At 42.4% G+C, this 19,573-nt stretch overlaps 1 protein-coding gene across 4 annotated transcripts in view; it reads right to left on the bottom strand.

Annotated features, from left to right (window-relative positions):
• LOC110509553 (endothelin-converting enzyme 2-like) overlaps positions 1–19,573 on the bottom strand; it is a 56,963-nt gene that overhangs the window by 15,594 nt on the left and 21,796 nt on the right. For 2 of the 4 annotated variants that reach the window (XM_036968067.1, XM_021590491.2), the window contains exons 5-7: positions 19,086–19,232; positions 5,864–5,926; positions 5,425–5,604 (exon numbers count right to left, since the gene is read on the bottom strand). In XM_036968067.1, coding sequence (XP_036823962.1) covers positions 5,425–5,604; positions 5,864–5,926; positions 19,086–19,232 — 390 coding nt within the window. The remainder of the gene's footprint in view (positions 1–5,424; positions 5,605–5,863; positions 5,927–19,085; positions 19,233–19,573) is intronic. The other 2 variants (XM_021590492.2, XM_036968068.1) reach the window with 2 other exon arrangements.

Raw genomic sequence — 19,573 nt, 5'->3', positions numbered from 1 at the left:
AACTGACTTTAGTGAGTTCAAAACTACTGAGAACACGGGGGGAAACGAGGTACGACTGGGAAAATACGTTTGAACTTTCATCCAACTCGAAATTGTAAATCTGGAACTTGGGTTTCTTGTAAGCACTATCAATCCAGAGAATGGCAGACTTTGATGACAGTTTCATGACAAAATTTGCCCACAAAGGATTGCCGTGCCACCTTCCTGTTCAAGTGAGCACAGCATAACAAGCTGAGTTCAAAAATGTACTGTATGCCGCTGCATACATGATGTAATACTAAGTGTATGTTGTACTGTAAGCTGTTAGTAGCCCATGTGCCTCACCCTAAAATGGTTTATTTACACCTCTGAATTTCACCTACTGTTCTGACTTGGTGGTGCACATGTAGCCTATAACCAGTTTTGAGAAATGTAATCATCTAATTTTGTAAAGAGCTTTCATTGTCTGCTTATATGACCCCTTTATTCATCCTACCGTTCTGACTTGGTGTACAGGAAGAATCCTGTAAGAACAGCCCATGTTCTGAATTCTGTTGCTGTACATTTCAAAAGTGCTGAACAAATAGTTATATAGACTACGTCCGTCCTAGCTCGCTCATTAATGTCTTAATTGAAATTACAGATTGCCTCTTATCCGCTTGCTGTCCCCTTATGCCGTAGTTTGTACATCTCAATTGTCAGCAGAAACAACATTTGTTTAAGCAAGTCAGCCATATCAGACATGTTTTTTTTAAAGGAGGTAAATGAGTCTGAATTAAATGTTTGACTGCCATACAAGGCTCCGCTGATAGCCAGGTGTAGGGGGTGTTGGGACTCAGCTGTTGGGACAGCTTTATGTAGGCACTAACTGTTTGTGGGCACTGTTTGTCACCGTTATAGTGCAATTAATGTATTGTTAAGTGTTGTGTAGTGGCTTTGCTGGCTTGCATCCCACATTTATTCATTTTTTTGGCCCACCAAGAATTACATTCTAAAATCGGCACTGTATATGACAATGTTTTAGGTTGATATTAATTTTATTAAACATATCACATGCCTTACTTTTATTTTCCTGCATAAGTAAAAGCAGGAAATGCGTCCCCTAATCCTCTGCCATTCAATTCCAATTAAAATGGTTTGGATTTCTCCCGGACACAATAGCTACCATTTTCTAACTTTGTGGGTTTCATGATATAGCCCCTCTAGTAATTTTATATGATTAGACAGCTCAACATAGTTTTTTTAAGCAGTGTGAAACAGTCTGAACATAGATTTTTTGGGTGGTTTTGGCAACAATTCCGAATCCCTACCCTCTTCCATTAACGTGCACGCTTAAATCCATGAGGGGGAGTGTAAAAGGAATGGACTGGTGTGAGGAATATGGTGGAAACTGCCTTCAGCCATGGTTGGATGACAGTAAATGGCCAGCCAAATGACCAGGGTCACTGTAATAACTGTCGAATAGCAACAAAAAAAAGTTTACCATAATCTTCTACTCCGCTCTTGACTAAGTGCTGCCATAGAAATAGAATGAATAGAACAGGCAACCCCCCAAGTCAATGATGGCATAATGGATGGACTAGCTGCCATTGCAAGTGTACCCACAGAGCAAAGCAGGAAGTAAAGTATGTGCTAAAATATGTGCTGTGATTTGTTGATTCAACACAACTGACTTTAAAAAATACATTCCATTGCATGAGCTACATCAGTTGACATCTTTTGAATGAGCATTCTACATTACCATGGAAATGATTGCATCACGATACCAGGCAGCCATTGGGGAGTGTACCAGTCAAATTGCCAGGGTTAAAGGTTTCATGCCTCAAATTGAGAAATATCAATTTTGTCGATTTGGGACACAATCACTTGAGCATTTGTCTTTCCAATGTGTGTATGTGACTATGTTCTGGGTGGATCTTAGGCTTGACTTGGGTAAAGGACTTGGTAAGGACATCCATCTGCAAGCTTGTGGTGTTCTTTTTGTTTTTGATAGTCCAAGATTCTCCATTAACGAAAAGTATGTGATGAATTTAATTAAATTATTGCTAAATATCACATCGACCTAACTATTTTTATAAGAAAAAAACCACCCTATTCAATATTTGTAAAGGTAGATTTAAATAACCAGTTTGCGAAATTGAATACTATGCTCTGTAAGAATAAGAAGTTAATGAAATCGGTTTAAAAAACTGCATTTTTTGAGGATGTATAGAGTATGGATGTATTGGTATGTCCAACAAAGCTGTTGCCAGAGAATGTAATGTTAATTTCTCTACCATAAGCCGAGTCCAATGTAATTTTAGAGAATTTCCTAGTACGTCCACGTGACCACAGACCACGTGTAACCACACCAGCCCAGGACCTCCACATCAGGCTTAAATCACCTGTGGGATCGTTAGAGACCAGCCACCCGGACAGCTGATGACACTGTGGGTTTGCACAGATGAAGAATTTCTGCAAAAACTGTCAGAAACATTCTCAGGGAAGCTCATCTATGTGCTCGTCCTCTTGACCCGATTGTAGTTCGGCATCATAACAGACTTCAGTGGGCGAATGCTCACCTTCTATGGCCACTGGCACAGTGGAGAAGTGTACTCTTCACAGATGAATCCCGGTTTCAACTGTACCAGGCAGATGGCATCGTGTGGGCGAGCGGTTTGCGGATGTCAACGTTGTGAACAGAGTGCCCTATGGTGGTGGTGGGGTTATGGTATGGGCAGACATAAGCTACAGACAACAAACACAATTGCATTTTATAGATGGCAATTTGAATGCACAGAGATACCGGGACGAGATCCTGAGGCCCATTATCATGCCATTCATCCACCACCATCACCTCATGTTTCAGCATGATAATGCACAGCTCCATGTCGCAAGGATCTGTACACAATTCCTGGAAGACGAAAATGTCCCAGTTCTTCCATGGCCTGCATACTCACCAGACATGTCACCCATTGAGCAGGTTTGGAATGCTTGAGATATGTCGCGCTGCATGGGGAAAATTGTGGTCACATCAGATACTGACTAGTGTTCTGATCCATGCCCCTACCTTTTTCTAAAGGTGTGTGTGAAATGCATAGATTAGTACCAAATTAATTGACTGATTTCCTTATACGAACTGTATTTGAAATTGTTGCATGTTGCGTTTATACTTTTGTTCAGTGTATATTTCAACAAAGTATTGTTGCAGGAGTGCTAATCTTATCGGTTTCTAACAAACGATTTTCAGAACAATCTGAGATGGAAGAGGATTGACACACCCACCTAGTGCTTTTTGAGGTGGAACAACACATAAAAATGGCAGTGGTATACACAATCTACCCATTACCACCCATTTTAATGAGTCAACCCATCCTACAAATGCTGAATTTCAATTCCTGACTCTCAAACGGCCTGTCCATTCGTTCTTTCTGTTGACAAAGGATCCTCCTTTTCCTCCTACCCTTCGCCATCTCTGTTGTTGTGTCTTTGCTATGCCGGATTAAGTGATATGACATGCTATTTTATAAAATAATTTCTCTGTCATTAATATTACCTGATTACCTAATCATGTAAATGTAATTAACTAGAAAGTCAGCATGGAAGAATGTGTATAGATCTGTTGTCTTCCGAATAAACTCTTAAAAGACCTGGTAATATCTTTTATATCAATAGCAGTCAATTATTTATCGTCACCTTATTCAGTCTTATCTTCACGAACCCTGGCTAACAAGTTGAATCAGCAATAGAAAATGTGGTTTAATTATTTATTTACTAAATATACACAGGATGGATCATACATTGATTACTAATTATGTCATACAAGAAAATGTCCCTGGCGGACGGAACCGATATGACGGCTGGTTACACAAAGAAAGGGGGTTGGGTTTGAATGAAAGCGCGGGAAGACTGAGGAACAAAGAGAGGCCAAATCCATCGGACCTTATGAAGCTATGCTATCATAAATACAGAATCGTATGAATTCTAAATAACCGCCCATTTGGAAAAGGAAAATGCAATAAATATTTACTCTGAGCTGTGCTTCGATAAATTGGTCGTAGGTGGAAGGCAGGGTTGCCCAGCAGAGATCTCTCTTGTCCTTTGAAGAATATGTCTTGTGGTAGAAAGTATATGTTGTAGTACCGTCGCTGTGCGGTAGAACGGATATGTTGTAGTACCCTGTCTTTCTGAAGAGATTGTCCGTCCTTTCCTAGCCCACGTTTACAGCTGCTTCTGTGTTTGCTGCTGCTAGCTCGACATCTAGGATGTATCACTTCTTTAGTGAATAAGAGTTCAAAGTTCATACCAAGTTGCCATTACTATAAGCTCATGCTATATTCTGGCTGGTATAGTTGAAATTCATCCTTCCAGCGTGTCGATCGTCACCTCCACATTGAAATTTGCCCTTCTAAACGTATGGACATCAGTCCTCACGTCACCGGGAACACAATGCTAATTAGGTTGTAGTCATTCAACCAGTCGCAACCAGAGCTCACGCCGAGGTTGGCTTAGTTCTGTAGTTGATATTAGCCCTTTTAAACATATGGTCAAAAGTCCTCACGTCATCGGAAACACCAGGTTGACTTTCGTCAATGGGCTTTTGTAGTGGAGAGAAGGGCGTGTTTCATAGTTCACAACCAATGTCTGTTCACTTGTGCGGGGACACTGAGTGAGCAGAGTTTACTTTATGAAAACAATTCTCTCATTTAGAAGCTAAAATTACATTTCATCTGTTCACAAATAGTTTCATATTTAAACATTTAAATTGCACAACAATTCCATGTGAATCTGATAACTACAATGTGTAGACTTTCCAAGATACAGTTTATGTCATCCTGTCATCAGTAATAATGTCTCAGGCGACAACTGATCTGACATATTCTTTAAGTACCAACAGATATTTTCAACTGGTTGGATTACCAAAATATGGTTCCGTTCCCAACCTTTTGATGTTACCAGACTCTCTCTATGTTAACAAAGGGCTTTCCAAGAGTCAAATGTAGAGTTGAGAGAGAAAATAGGGGAAAGGTATTTATGAGGGTCATAAACCTCCCCAACAGGTCTAGCAACAGCTCTTGGCAAGAGGCACCTTGGCGACCTAGACAGTGTTCATAAACAAAGAAGAGGACCGCAGGAGAAGCAGAGAAGAATAGTCCTCAGAGGAGGAAAAAAACAGACAAAGGTTGTGAAGAGGCCACAGGTTTCAGATGGTGGTGGTGATTTGGTCGGGGATGGGATGTGTGAAAAACCCATGCATGTTTTGACAAATGGAGACAAGAGGAAAAGTGAGAACAGACTATAATTGATTAAAGAGTAAAGGTTTTCCAGTCTGATCCGATGGCATGTGTCCACTCAAATCCACCTCACTTTATGTACCTCCTTCTCGCTCTCCCACACACATGGAAGCTCACATGTTCTCTCCCTCTCTCTCTCTCTGTAACCCCCACCTGACAGATGCACACACACCTGCAGCTCGGCGATGGTGATCTTGTGGTAGATCTTCTCCTTGTCGCAGCATTTGTCCTGCGATATGGTGATGTTGGCAAGCGTTGTCTCAAAGTCCAGGATCTGCTGCATCTGGCTCTGCGTGGAGTTCTTATCCCCTCCCAACAGCAGGCCCAGCTCCACCATGTAATCCAGATATGCCTTCAGCGCATGGGAGGGGATATAATCCACGTTTTTCCTCATACAAGTAGAAACAAGTGTCATTAACCACCCACAGACTGGTTCATAATAATGGACTATTCCACCCTGACAGCGTTTGTGTGCATTGTGTCACGCGATATGATTGATCACGTTTACAATCTAATTTGTTACAGTACCTAATTTTGACAGCCATGGATAGGCAAAGACCCAACCCTTACTGGCCACCACCCACCCCTCTAGCCACCCAAACTTTACTCACCTTTTCATTGGCTGTATTGCTGTCATAGTCCCACGGGGGGAGGAACAACCCTGATTGGCCCACCTGGCCGAAATACATCAACAGGTGAGCCAACACACTAATCATAAGGGAGAATGAATTGAAGTGTGCAGAGTCCATTCACTTTCACATTTGGCACCTGTTAAAAGCCATTGGATATTTATTCTCAAACAAATGAATCCCGACCTCAGGGGAAACATAACACCTTATTAAAAAAAATACTCCTGCACATACCTCTGAACTGCTGATTTGGGTAACTTTATGGTCAATATATGGTTTTGTTCTTACATAAGGAACTGGCTTCATTAAAGTGTTACCAGACTGGTAACGTTATGGTCAATATATGGTTTTGTTCTTACATAAGGAACTGGCTTCGTTAAAGTGTTACCAGACTGGTAACGTTATGGTCAATATATGGTTTTGTTCTTACATAAGGAACTGGCTTCGTTAAAGTGTTACCAGACTGGTAACGTTATGGTCAATATATGGTTTTGTTCTTACATAAGGAACTGGCTTCGTTAAAGTGTTACCAGACTGGTAACGTTATGGTCAATATATGGTTTTGTTCTTACATAAGGAACTGGCTTCGTTAAAGTGTTACCAGACTGGTAACGTTATGGTCAATATATGGTTTTGTTCTTACATAAGGAACTGGCTTCGTTAAAGTGTTACCAGACTGGTAACGTTATGGTCAATATATGGTTTTGTTCTTACATAAGGAACTGGCTTCATTAAAGTGTTACCAGACTGTTATTCCCAGCACCACAAAGTGACAGTGTGTTGTGCAAGCGTGCATGTGTCTCTGTGCACATGCACAGGCTACATTATACCTAAATGTAGGCCTACAGCATTTTATCTGCATTTTTACAGTGCCTTGCGAAAGTATTCGGCCCCCTTGAACTTTGCGACCCTTTGCCACATTTCAGGCTTCAAACATAAAGATATAAAACTGTATTTTTTTGTGAAGAATCAACAACAAGTGGGACACAATCATGAAGTGGAACGACATTTATTGGATATTTCAAACTTTTTTAACAAATCAAAAACTGAAAAATTGGGCGTGCAAAATTATCCAGCCCCCTGAAGTTAATACTTTGTAGCGCCACCTTTTGCTGCGATTACAGCTGTAAGTCGCTTGGGGTGTCTCTATCAGTTTTGCACATCGAGAGACTGACATTTTTTCCCATTCCTCCTTGCAAAACAGCTCGAGCTCAGTGAGGTTGGATGGAGAGCATTTGTGAACAGCAGTTTTCAGTTCTTTCCACAGATTCTCGATTGGATTCAGGTCTGGACTTTGACTTGGCCATTCTAACACCTGGATATGTTTATTTTTGAACCATTCCATTGTAGATTTTGCTTTATGTTTTGGATCATTGTCTTGTTGGAAGACAAATCTCCGTCCCAGTCTCAGGTCTTTTGCAGACTCCATCAGGTTTTCTTCCAGAATGGTCCTGTATTTGGCTCCATCCATCTTCCCATCAATTTGAACCATCTTCTCTGTCCCTGCTGAAAAAAAGCAGGCCCAAACCATGATGCTGCCACCACCATGTTTGACAGTGGGGATGGTGTGTTCAGGGTGATGAGCTGTGTTGCTTTTACGCCAAACATAACGTTTTGCATTGTTGCCAAAAAGTTCAATTTTGGTTTCATCTGACCAGAGCACCTTCTTCCACATGTTTGGTGTGTCTCCCAGGTGTTTTGTGGCAAACTTTAAACAACACTTTTTATGGATATCTTTAAGAAATGTCTTTCTTCTTGCCACTCTTCCATAAAGGCCAGATTTGTGCAATATACGACTGATTGTTGTCCTATGGACAGAGTCTCCCACCTCAGCTGTAGATCTCTGCAGTTCATCCAGAGTGATCATGGGCCTCTTGGCTGCATCTCTGATCAGTCTTCTCCTTGTATGAGCTGAAAGTTTAGAGGGACGGCCAGGTCTTGGTAGATTTGCAGTGGTCTGATACTCCTTCCATTTCAATATTATCTCTTGCACAGTGCTCCTTGGGATGTTTAAAGCTTGAGAAATCTTTTTGTATCCAAATCCGGTTTTAAACTTCTTCACAACAGTATCTCGGACCTGCCTGGTGTGTTCCTTGTTCTTCATGGTGCTCTCTGCGCTTTTGACGGACCTCTGAGACTATCACAGTGCAGGTGCATTTATACGGAGACTTGATTACACACAGGTGGATTGTATTTATCATCATTAGTCATTTAGGTCAACATTGGATCATTCAGAGATCCTCACTGAACTTCTGGAGAGAGTTTGCTGCACTGAAAGTAAAGGGGCTGAATAATTTTGCACGCCCAATTTTTCAGTTTTTGATTTGTTAAAAAAGTTTGAAATATCCAATAAATGTCGTTCCACTTCATGATTGTGTCCCACTTGTTGTTGATTCTTCACAAAAAAATACAGTTTTATATCTTTATGTTTGAAGCCTGAAATGTGGCAAAAGGTCGCAAAGTTCAAGGGGGCCGAATACTTTCGCAAGGCACTGTATAATCATCTTCTTCGTTACATATGCGTTATTTGACTCGAGGACCAGCAGTGGGGCATTTTGTCCACAAAGAAAAGCTTTGCCCCAAGTGGGATTCAAACTCACAGTTCTTGTACCTCGTCATCTCCAGGCTTACCACCTTAGTGGATCACACCAGTCAGTTATAGCAGTAACGGGGAAATTACAGCCATTTAAAATGTTAAAATATAAACTTCTCGTTGTATAATCCTCCTACATCTTTATTCCTGTGAAAGCACATGGATGTGTCGGGAACGGATAGGCAAAAGCCATGATTTTGGTCACATGAGAAAATGCATCTTTTGAAATGTGTGTAACGCTAGTAGCCTAGGCAACTCAAGGATGCATGATGCAATATACAAGTAAGGTCCAAAATAGAGGAAACACCAACAAAGTGTTGTCTTAAATAGGGCGTTGGGTTCTAGCACTTTTAGAGGTCTGTTTTTGAGAATTGTTTTAGACATTAAAAAAGGTACTATGCATTATTTGGGTTCCCAGCACCACAAAATGACACTGTGTTGCGCGTGAGGGCGAGCATACGTGGGTCTATCTCTGTGCACTACTGCATAGGCTACATTATACCTAAATGTAGGCCTACAACAAAATGTGAAAAAATGTCAAGGGGTGTGAATACTTTCTGAAGGCACTACATTATTTCATTCCAAGTCATCATCTCATCACTATAGAGCTGCTGCCTATGCTGACTGACAAAATCACTATTTTAATAGTTCTTCAGAGAATAAGGCATACTTTTATGAAAGCTGAATGCCAACTATCAATCACATAGCGCCTTCAGAAAGTGTTCATACCCCTGGACTTATTCCACATTTTGTTGTGTTACAAAGTAGGATTAAAAATTATTTGTCAATTTTGGTCAATGTTCTACATAAAATATTCTGTCAAAGTGGAAGAAACATTCTAACATTCATGAAAAATAAAACAAATAGAAACATCCCTTTTTCAGGACCCTGTCTTTCAAAGATCATTTGTAAAAATCCAAATAACTTCAGAGAACTTCATTGTAAAGGGTTTAAGAACGATTTCCCATGCTTGTTCACTGAACCATAAACAATTAATAAACATGCACCTGTGTAACCGTCGTTAAGACCCTAACAGCTTACAGATGGTAGGCAATTAAGGTCACAGTTATGAAAACTTAGGACAGTAAAGAGGGCTTTCTACTGACTCTGTAAAACACAAAATGAGGGCCCAGGGTCCCTGCTCATCTGCTTGAACGTGCCTTAGGCATGCTGCAAGGAGGCATGAGGACTGAGGATGTGGCCAGGGCAATAAATTGCAATGTCCGTACTGTGAGACGCCTAAGACAGCGCTACAGGGAGACAGGACGGACAGCTGATCGTACTCGCAGTGGCAGATCACGTGTAACACCTGCACAGGATCGGTACATCTGAACATCACAACTGCGGGACAGGTACAGGACGGCAACAACAACGGTCCGAGTTACACCAAGAACGCACAATCCCTCCATCAGTGCTCAGACTGTCTGCAATAGAATGAGAGAGGCCGGACTGAGGGATTGTAGGTAGGCCTGTTGTAAGGCAGGTCCTCACTAGACATCACTGGCAACAACGTCGCCTAAAGGCACAAACCCACCGTCGCTGGACCAGACAGGACTGGCAAAAAGTGCCCTTCTCTGACAAGTCGCAGTTTTTTCTCACCAGGGGTGATGGTCGGATTTGCATTTATCATCGAAGGAATGACCGTTACACCGAGGCCTGTGCTCTGGAGGGGGATCGATTTGGAGGTGGAGGGTCCATCATGGTCTGCGGCGGTGTGTCACAGCATCATCGGTCTGAGCTTGTTGTCATTGCAGGCAACGGGTTGAAACATCCTCCTGCCTCACGCGGTACCCTTCCTGCAGGCTCATCCTGACATGACCCTCCAGCATGACAATGCCACCAGCCATACTGCTCGTTCTGTTCGTGATTTCCTGCAAGACAGGAATGTCATTGTTCTGCCATGGCCAGCGAAGAGCCCGGATCTCAATCCCATTGAACACGTTTGGGAGCTGTTGGATCAGAGGGTGAGGGCTAGGGCCATTCCCCCCAGAAATGTCCGGGAACTTGCAGGTGCCTTGGTGGAAGAGTGGGGTAACATCTCACAGCAAGAACTGGCAAATCTGGTGCAGTCCATGAGGAGGAGATGTACTGCAGTACTTAATGCAACTGGTGGCCACACCAGATACTGACTGTTACTTTTGATTTTGACCCCCCCTTTGTTCAGGGACAAATTATTCAATTTCTGTTAATCACATATCTGTGGAACTTGTTCAGTTTATGTCTCAGTTGTTGAATCTTATGTTCATACAAATATTTACACATGTTAAGTTTGCTGAAAATAAACACAGTTGATAGCGAGAGGAAGTTTCTTTTTTGCAAAGTTTATCTTGATTAGATTAGTATTCCTCCTAGGGTTCCTAGGGTTTTGTCTGTGCTTAGCTCCATCCCGTTTATTTTTTATCAGGAAAAACTCCCCAATCCTTAACGATTACAAGAAAACCCATAACATGGATGTAGCCACCACTATATTTGAGAATATGGAGTGGTATTCAGTAATGTGTTGTATTTGCCCCAAACATAACACTTTGTTTTCAGGACATTTTTAAAGTATTACTTTAGTGCCTTGTTGCAAACAGGACGCATGTTTTGTACAGGCTTCCTTCTTTTCACTCTCAATTAGGTTAGTATTTTGGAGTAAAATACAATGTTGTTGAACCATCTAGAGTTCTCTGTTTTAAAGTCACCATTGGCCTCGTGGTGAAATCCCTGAGCCGTTTCCTTCCTCACCGGCAACTGAGTTAGGAATAATGCCTGTATCTTTGTAGTGACTGAGTGTATTGATACACCATCCCAAAAGTGTCATTTATAACTTCACCATGCTCAAATGGATATTCAATGTCTGCTTTTTACCCATCTACTAATAGGTGCCCTTCTTTGCAAGGCATTGGAAAACCTCCCAGGTCTTTGTGGTTGAATCCGTTTGAAATGTACTGATCGGCTGAGGGACCTTAAAGATAATTCTATGTGTGGGGTACAGAGATGAGAGATGAGTCCATGCAACTTATGCGACTGGTTAAGTAAATTTAAGTTAAGGAAACGTATTTAGGCTTGCCATAACGAAGGGATTAACACTTATTGACTCAAGACAGTTCAGCTTGACATTTTCTATTCATTTGTCAACATTTTAAAAAACATAATTCCACTTTGACATTCTAGGGTATTGTGTGTAGGCCACTGACAAAAAATAAAATCTACATTTTATATATTTTCAATTCAGGCTGTAACAACAAAATGTGGAAGAAGTCCAGGGGTGTGAGTACTTTCTGAAGGCACTGTAGATCATGGGTTTTCAGGTAGAGAGACCTTGCAAAGCAACTCTTCTTTATCCTTCTTGATCGTGCATTCTCTTCTCTCCGTCTCCAGACAATTAGACACGCAATGGATTATGGTCATTGTTGTTAATTACCACATTTTCTGCACTAAACTATGTAGAATATTGGCCTGTTGGAAACTACAAATTCCTACTACATCGCACAGTTCAGGCTTGACCTGATTTATCTATGGAGAAACTACAGCAAGAAAATGTGCATTGAGCTCACAGAAGAAAAAGGAATTAAATTAAATGTAAATAATTTAAACAAATGTCTACCAATTAGTTGTTTAAAAACCGAACAATAACAAAAATGTTGGTTAATCGCTCAGCACTAGCGTTTGGCCACCAAGAGCTGCCAGAACAGCTTCAATACGCCGTGGTATAGATTCTACATGTGTCTGGAACTCTATTGGGGGACGCGACACCATTCTTACAAGAGAAATTCCATAACTTGGTGTTTTGTAGGTGGTGGAGAATGCCGTCTCAGGCACCGCTCAAGAATATCCCATAAGTGTTCAACTGGGTTAAGATCTGGTGACACACACACACACTTTAAACCCCTATGCTCCTTTTAGACCCCTTTTTCAAAGTCACAGATCTTTCTTCTAGCCATAATAATGAGCAACTGGGCATTTTTATACATGACCCTAAACATGGGATGTTTTAATTGCTTAATTAACTCAGGAACCACACCTGTGTAGAAGCACCTGCTTTCAAAATACTTTGCATCCTTCATTTACTCAAGTGAGCCTTCTCTGGTCTCTCCTCCTCCCGTTACGGGGTCTGAGACGCTGAAGCCTCCCACCATTAGCTCTGACAAATTCAAAACTCTAGTCACTGGCGACACCATTACCCTCAGTATTAGACTTAAAATGAATCATCCAGCAATCATACACTGTTTACCAGGGGGCAGGGCTACCGACGTTAAGGCTAATCTGAAGATGGTGCTGGCTAAAACTGGCAAGAGTATAGGGATATTGTTATCCACGTTGGCACCAACAATGTTAGGAAGAAACGGTCATAGGTCACCAAGCGCAACATAGATTCAGCGTGTAAATCAGCTAGAAATGTGTCGGCATCGAGTAATTGTGTCTGGCCCCCTCCCAGTTAGGGGCAGTGATGAGCTCTACAGCAGTCTCACAACTCAATCGCTGGTTAAAAATTGTTTTCTGCCGCTTCCAAAAGATAGAATTTGTAGATAATTGGCCCTCTTTCTGGGACTCACCCACAAACAGCATCAAGCCTGGCCTGCTGAGGAGTGACGGACTCCATCCCAGCTGGAGGGGTGCTCTCATCTTATCTACGAACATAGACAGGGCTCTAACTCCCCTAGCTCCACAATGAGATAGCAAGCCTGCCAGCTTAGAGGTCTGCCACTAGCACAGTCAGTGTAGTCAGCTCAGCTATCCCCATTGAGACCGTGTCTGTGCCTCGTTCTAGGTTGGGCAAAACTAAACATGGCGGTGTTCGCCTTAGCTATCTCACTGGAATAAAGAATTCCTCCATTCCTGTCATTATTGAAAGAGATTGTGATCTCTCACATCTCAAAATAGGGCTACTTAATGTTAGAGCCCTCACTTCCAAGGCAGCTATAGTCAATTAACTGATCATGATGCGATTGGCCTAACTGAAACATGGCTTAAGCCTGATGAATTTACTGTGTTAAATGAGGCCTCACCTCCTGGTCACACTAGTGACCATATCCCCCCGCGCATCCCGCAAAGGTGGAGGTGTTGCTAACATTTACGATAGCAAATGTATATTTACACACAAAAACGATTGCGTTTTCATCTTTTGAGCTTCTAGTCATGAAATCTATGCAGCCTATTCAATCACTTTCTATAGTTACTGTTTACAGGCCTCCTGGGCCATATACAGCGTTCCTATCGGACCTTGTAGTCATGGCAGATAATATTCATATTTTTGGTAACTTTAATATTCACATGGAAAAGTCCACAGACCCACTCCAAAAGGCTTTCGGAGTCATAATCGACTCGGTGAGTTTTGTCCAATATGTCTCTGGACCTACTCACTGCCACAGTCATACTCTGGACCTAGTTTTGTCCCGTGGAATAAATGTTGTGGATCTTAATGTTTTTCCTCATAATCGTGGACTATCAGACCACCATTTCATTACTTTTGCAATCGCAACAAATAATCTGCTCAGACCCCAATGAAGGATCATCAAAAGCCGTGCTATAAATTCTCAGACAACCCAAAGATTCCTAGATGCCCTTCCAGACCCCCTCCACCTACCCAAGGACATCAGAGTACAAAAATCAGTTAACCACCTAACTGAGGAACTCAATTGAACCTTACGTAATATCCTAGATGCAGCCGCAACCCTAAAAACAAAAAAACATTTGTCATAAGAAATTAGCTCCCTGGTATATAGAAAATACCCGAGCTTTGAAGCAAGCTTCCAGAAAATTGGAACGGAAGTCTCCTGACTAGCTTGGAAAGACAGTAACGTGCAGTAGCGAAGAGCCCTCACTGCTGCTCGATCATCCTATTTTTTCAACTTAATTGAGGAAAATAAGAACAATCCAAAATGTATTTTTGATACTGTCACAAAGCTAACTAAAAAGCAGCATTCCCCAAGAAAGGATGGCTTTCACTTCAGCAGTGATAAATTCATGAAATTCCATGCCGGCCCTAGGAGGGGTGCATCACTTGAGTGGGTTGAGTCACTGACATGATCTTCCTGTCCGGTTTGGCGCCCCCCCCCCTTGGGTTTGTGCCATGGGGGAGATGTTCGTGGGCTATACTCGGCCTTGTCTCAGGATGATAAGTTGGTGGTTGAAGATATCCCTCTAGTGGTCTAGGGGCTGTGCTTTGGCAACGTGGGTGGGGTTACATTGTGCCTGTTTGGCCCAGTCCGGGGGTATCGTCAGATGGGGCCACAGTGTCTCCCGACCCCTCCCCTCTCAGCCTCCAGTATTTATGCTGCAGTAGTTTGTGTCGGGGGGCTAGGATCAGTCTGTTATATCTGGAGTATTTCTCCTGTGTGAATCTCTCTCGCTCTCCTGGCCTGATGAGTCCTTGCTGTCCCCAGTCCACCTGGTCGTGCTACTGTTCTGCCTGCGACTATGGAACCCTGACATGTTCACCGGACGTGCTACCTGTCCCAGACCTGCTGTTTTCAACTCTCTAGAGACAGCAGGATCTGTAGAGATACTCTGAATGATCAGCTATGAAAAGCCAACTGACAATTACTTCTGGAGATGCTGACCTGTTGCACCCTCTACAACCACTGTGATTATTATTATTTGACCCTGCTGGTCATCTATGAACATTTGAACATTTTGGCCATGGTCTGTTAATCTCCACCCAGCACAGACAGAAGAAGACTGGCCACCCCTCAGAGCCTGGTTCCTCTCTTAGTTTCTTCCTAGGTTCCGGGCTTTCTAGGAACTTTTTCCTAGCCACCGTGCTTCTACACCTGCATTGCTTGATGTTTGGGGTTTTAGGCTGGGTTTCTGTACAGCACTTTGAGATATCAGCTGATGTAAGAAGGGCTTTATAAAAATAAAAAAAAGAGTTCCTTTATTTTGGCAGATACATGTATATTGGCACACTTACCCTCTTGTTACAGACCAAGGGTAACAAAGTCAACCTTGAAGTTGGCCAAGTTGACCTGTTAAATGTGACTTAATGGTGGCTCTACCGTTTAACATCTCCGATAGGTTGATTTCTTATTTTGTTACTGGACATAAAATGACTCGTGGTAGCAGGGTGGCTATTTGTGCCAGGATTTCCTATGAGAAAACCTAGGAGCTAGCCACTTTAGACCAAAGGTCTAAACCTCCAGTCTAAGCACAAGTTTGCAAGATTGGACCCACACTGTATAGCCTGGAAACATGTGCCAGACCCCGCGGGCCCAGAGAGTAAATCAAGTACACATACCTATAGGCTTACAGGTGGCTAGCTCAGAGAACCGCGTCTGCAGCCGGTGACCGTCAAGCAATTAACTTCCGGTCTCAAGGTAATGGACCATTAATGAACAAACACATTCAGCATCTTCTGGCTTCCACACACAGCCTACAAGTCACTAATGTAGGACTTTGGAACATCTACATTTCAAAGTCTCATAAATCTATATAATATAGCCTGCTCCATCACAATAAATCCATTATATATTTATTTTAGACAGGTCTAAAGAAACATGATATAAAGAAAATGTAGTCTATTTCAGAAGAACAGAACAGCATACTCTGAGTTGTCCTTATGTTAGGCCCTGATCTGGCTGTGGGCTACACGAGTTCATGTAGCTGGCAAGATTTGCTTAGAATTTTTTAGTATGAAGAATATAATTGAACATAGCTGAATAACATAGAAAGGGTATTTTCTCAAAAATTATGAGGGAGTGCGCACGTGGCTATTCTGTGTTGAGCGATTAACAAATCGTTCAACACAAATCGCTTTTTTACTTCATTTCACCTTTATTTAACCAGGTAAGCCAGTTGAGAACAAGTTCTCATTTAGACTGCGACCTGGCCAAGATAAAGCAAACCAGTGCAACAAAAACAACAGAGTTACAAACAAACGTAGAGTCAATAACACAATAGAAAAATCTATGTATAGCGTGTGCAAATGTAGAAGATTAGGAAGTCAATAAACACGCCATAGAGGTGAAATAATTACAATTTAGCATTAACACTGGAGTGATAGATTTGCAGATGATGATGTGCAAGTAGAGATACTGGGGTGCATAAGAGCAAGAAGATAAATAACAATATGGGGATGAGGTAGTTGGGTGTGCTATTTACAGATTGGCTGTGTACAGGTACAGTGATCGGTAAGCAGCTCAGACAGCTGATGCTTAAAGTTAGTTATAAGTCTCCAGCTTCAGTGATTTTTGCATTTCGTTCCAGTCATTGGCAGCAGAGAACTGGAAGGAAAGGCAACCAATGGAAGTGTTGGCTTTGGGGATGACCAGTGAAATATATCTGCTGAAGCACGTGCTACGGGTGGGTGTTGCCATGGTGACCAGTGAGCTGAAATAAGGCAGGGCTTTACCTAGCAAAGACTTATAGATGACCCGGAGCCAGCGAGGGACAGCCAACGAGAGCGTACAGGTCGCAGTGGCAGGTAGTATATGGAGCTTTGGTGACAAAACAGATGGCACTGTGATAGACTGCATCCAATTTGCTGAGTAGAGTGTTGGAGGCTATTTTGTAAATGACATCACCGAAGTCAATGATCGGTAGGATAGTCAGTTTTACGAGGGTATGTTTGGCAGCATGAGTGAAGGAGGCTTTGTTGCGAAATAGGAAGCTGATTCTAGATTTCATTTTTGGACTGGAGATGCTTAATGTAAGTCGAGGGAGAGTTTACAGTCTAACCAGACACCTAGGTATTTGTAGTTGTCCACATATTCTAAGTCAGAATCGTCCAGAGTAGTGATGCTACTCGGGCAGTCGGGTGCGGGCATCGATCGGTTGAAAAGCATACATTCAGTTTTACTAGCTTTTTAAAGCATTTGGAGGCCAAGGAAGAAGTGTTGTATGGCATTAAAGCCCGTTCTGAGGTTTGTTAACACAGTCTCCAAAGAACGGCCAGATGTATATAGAATGGCGTCGTCTGCATAGAGGTGGATCAGAGAATCACCAGCAGCAAGAGCAACATCATTGATCTATACAGAGAAAAGAGCCGGACCGAGAATTGAACCCTGCGGCACCCCCATAGAGACTGCAAGAGGTCCGGACAACAGGCCCTCCGATTTGACACACTGAACTCTATCTGAGAAGTAGTTGGTGAACCAGGCGAGGCAGTCATTTGAGTCTGCCGATAAGAATGCAGTGATTGACGGAGTCAAAAGCCTTGGCCAAGTTGATGAAGACGGCTGCACAGTACTTTCTTTTATCGATGGCGGTTATGAAATCATTTAGGACCTTGAGCGTGGTTGAGGTGCACCCATGACCAGCTCCGAAACCAGATTGCATAGTGGAAAAGGTAACGGTGGGATTCAAAATGGTCGGTGATCTGTTAACTTGGCTTTTGCAGATTTTAGAAAGGTAGGGCAAGATGGATGTAGGTCTATAACAATGTAACTTTAGCTGCAATTCCAACAGAGTATATGTTCTGATTTTTAATACATTATAAGGCTGCATGATCCGACTAATTATGATTTGAAGAAAGTCGCATGAAAGGCATGAGCTCTGCTTTGTTTTTTCAAAGGCTGTCACACTTTATCACTCTCATTCACAAATTTAAAAGCACTTGATAATAATCACATTTCCCAGCGGCATCCCCTTTATGTGGCTGTAATGCCCACTAAAAAAATCCATGCCTTTTGCGGGAAAGTGGCCATTGTGCCCTTGGGCTGAATATAATAATTATAATTCCCTTCTCCCGGCTGGGCGCTCCGAAGCACCTCTCACTCATATTGCTCTCCATCATATGACAGGTCTTTCTAACAGGCTACAAGTGAAGACCAATACACCGGGGATGCAACTGCGCGTGCCCTTAAAACCAATTTCAAGGTGCATATTGAAGATATTGGAAGAACTGTACACATTTACTTCATGTCAGCCAACAAGATGAGCAGGCCAAACGAACAGCAAAAGCATATGTCAATCTACTATCCCCCATAGTACAAAGGTTGACCTATTCTGTGCGTGAAATAAATATTCCAAACAGTCTGGGACAGTTGTGGGATGCAATAGATCTCAAATTAATACAACCATTAGCATATAAAAAAAACATTTTAAAGTAATGAGTGACGCAACAGATCAGAAAGTTTATCGACATTAAGCTAAACAATTAGGCCATTTCTTCAAATTATAAGCGCAGCAATGCACACATGCTATTAGCGCAAATGTTCCATTAGCAGGACAACACCATTCTCAAAAGTGACCACACTTATGGTGAAAATTATCTTCCTCAAACTTGAAACTCACGCACTGCATATGTAGGCCAGGTAGGCTCTACACCTGTTGTAAAGTGGATTCATGTGCTTCATTTTAAGAAGTTATTTGGCCACGTCAGTTGTGATACAAACCATATAAAAACATATAGGCCTATTGGTTGGCTCCATGAGGTGTGTGACTATGATCTGAAAAAGTCACAAAAAAAAGTAATTTTCTTGCCTTAAAGCTGGGCATCATTCACAAGAGATAATAAGCTACTAATGACCACCAGCAGCATCAGAGCTTGGAGAAGCCTATTTGGAATTTGACTATAGTTATGACTTGTGACTGCCAGTGTGGCAGTAATACGGTCATTGTAACAGCCTTATGCATGCATGCCTATGTGTTTGTGTGTGTGTCAGGTCCAGGTCAGCCAGAGCAACTGACCTGGATGACGTTGCTATTGGAATTCTTGGGGTCCACACGGACTCTGACTGTGAAGAAGGGCTGGGCGCGGTAGGGGCCCGACACGGTCTTCAGCACCTCCATGAAGTTGTCCTTCTCCCAGGGCCCAGTGATGCTCCAGCCCCCTGTCTGAACACACACAGACCAAACAGAGGGACAACAAGTTCAGAGGCACAGATAAATCTATTACCTTTGGTCAGTTTTGCATTTTCCCCCACTAAGGCGAGGGGAACTGATTCCTAGATCTGTACCCGTGGAGGCTGGTGGGAGGAGCTATAGGAGGATGGGCTCATTGTAATGGCTGGACTAGAATAAATGGAACGGGATCAAAATACATCAAACATATGGGAACATCGTTTGACTCCGTTCCATTTATTCCATTCCAGCTATTACAATGATCCTGTCCTCCTATAGCTCCCTCCCACCAGCCTCCACTGAGCTGTACCTAGGGACAAATTCTCCTCGGAGCA

Source organism: Oncorhynchus mykiss, chromosome Y (genome assembly GCF_013265735.2).
Source record: "Oncorhynchus mykiss isolate Arlee chromosome Y, USDA_OmykA_1.1, whole genome shotgun sequence".
NCBI classification, from domain to species: Eukaryota; Metazoa; Chordata; class Actinopteri; order Salmoniformes; family Salmonidae; genus Oncorhynchus; species Oncorhynchus mykiss.
Note: the sequence above shows the minus strand (reverse complement) of the source record. Positions and strands in the feature narration are given on the sequence as shown.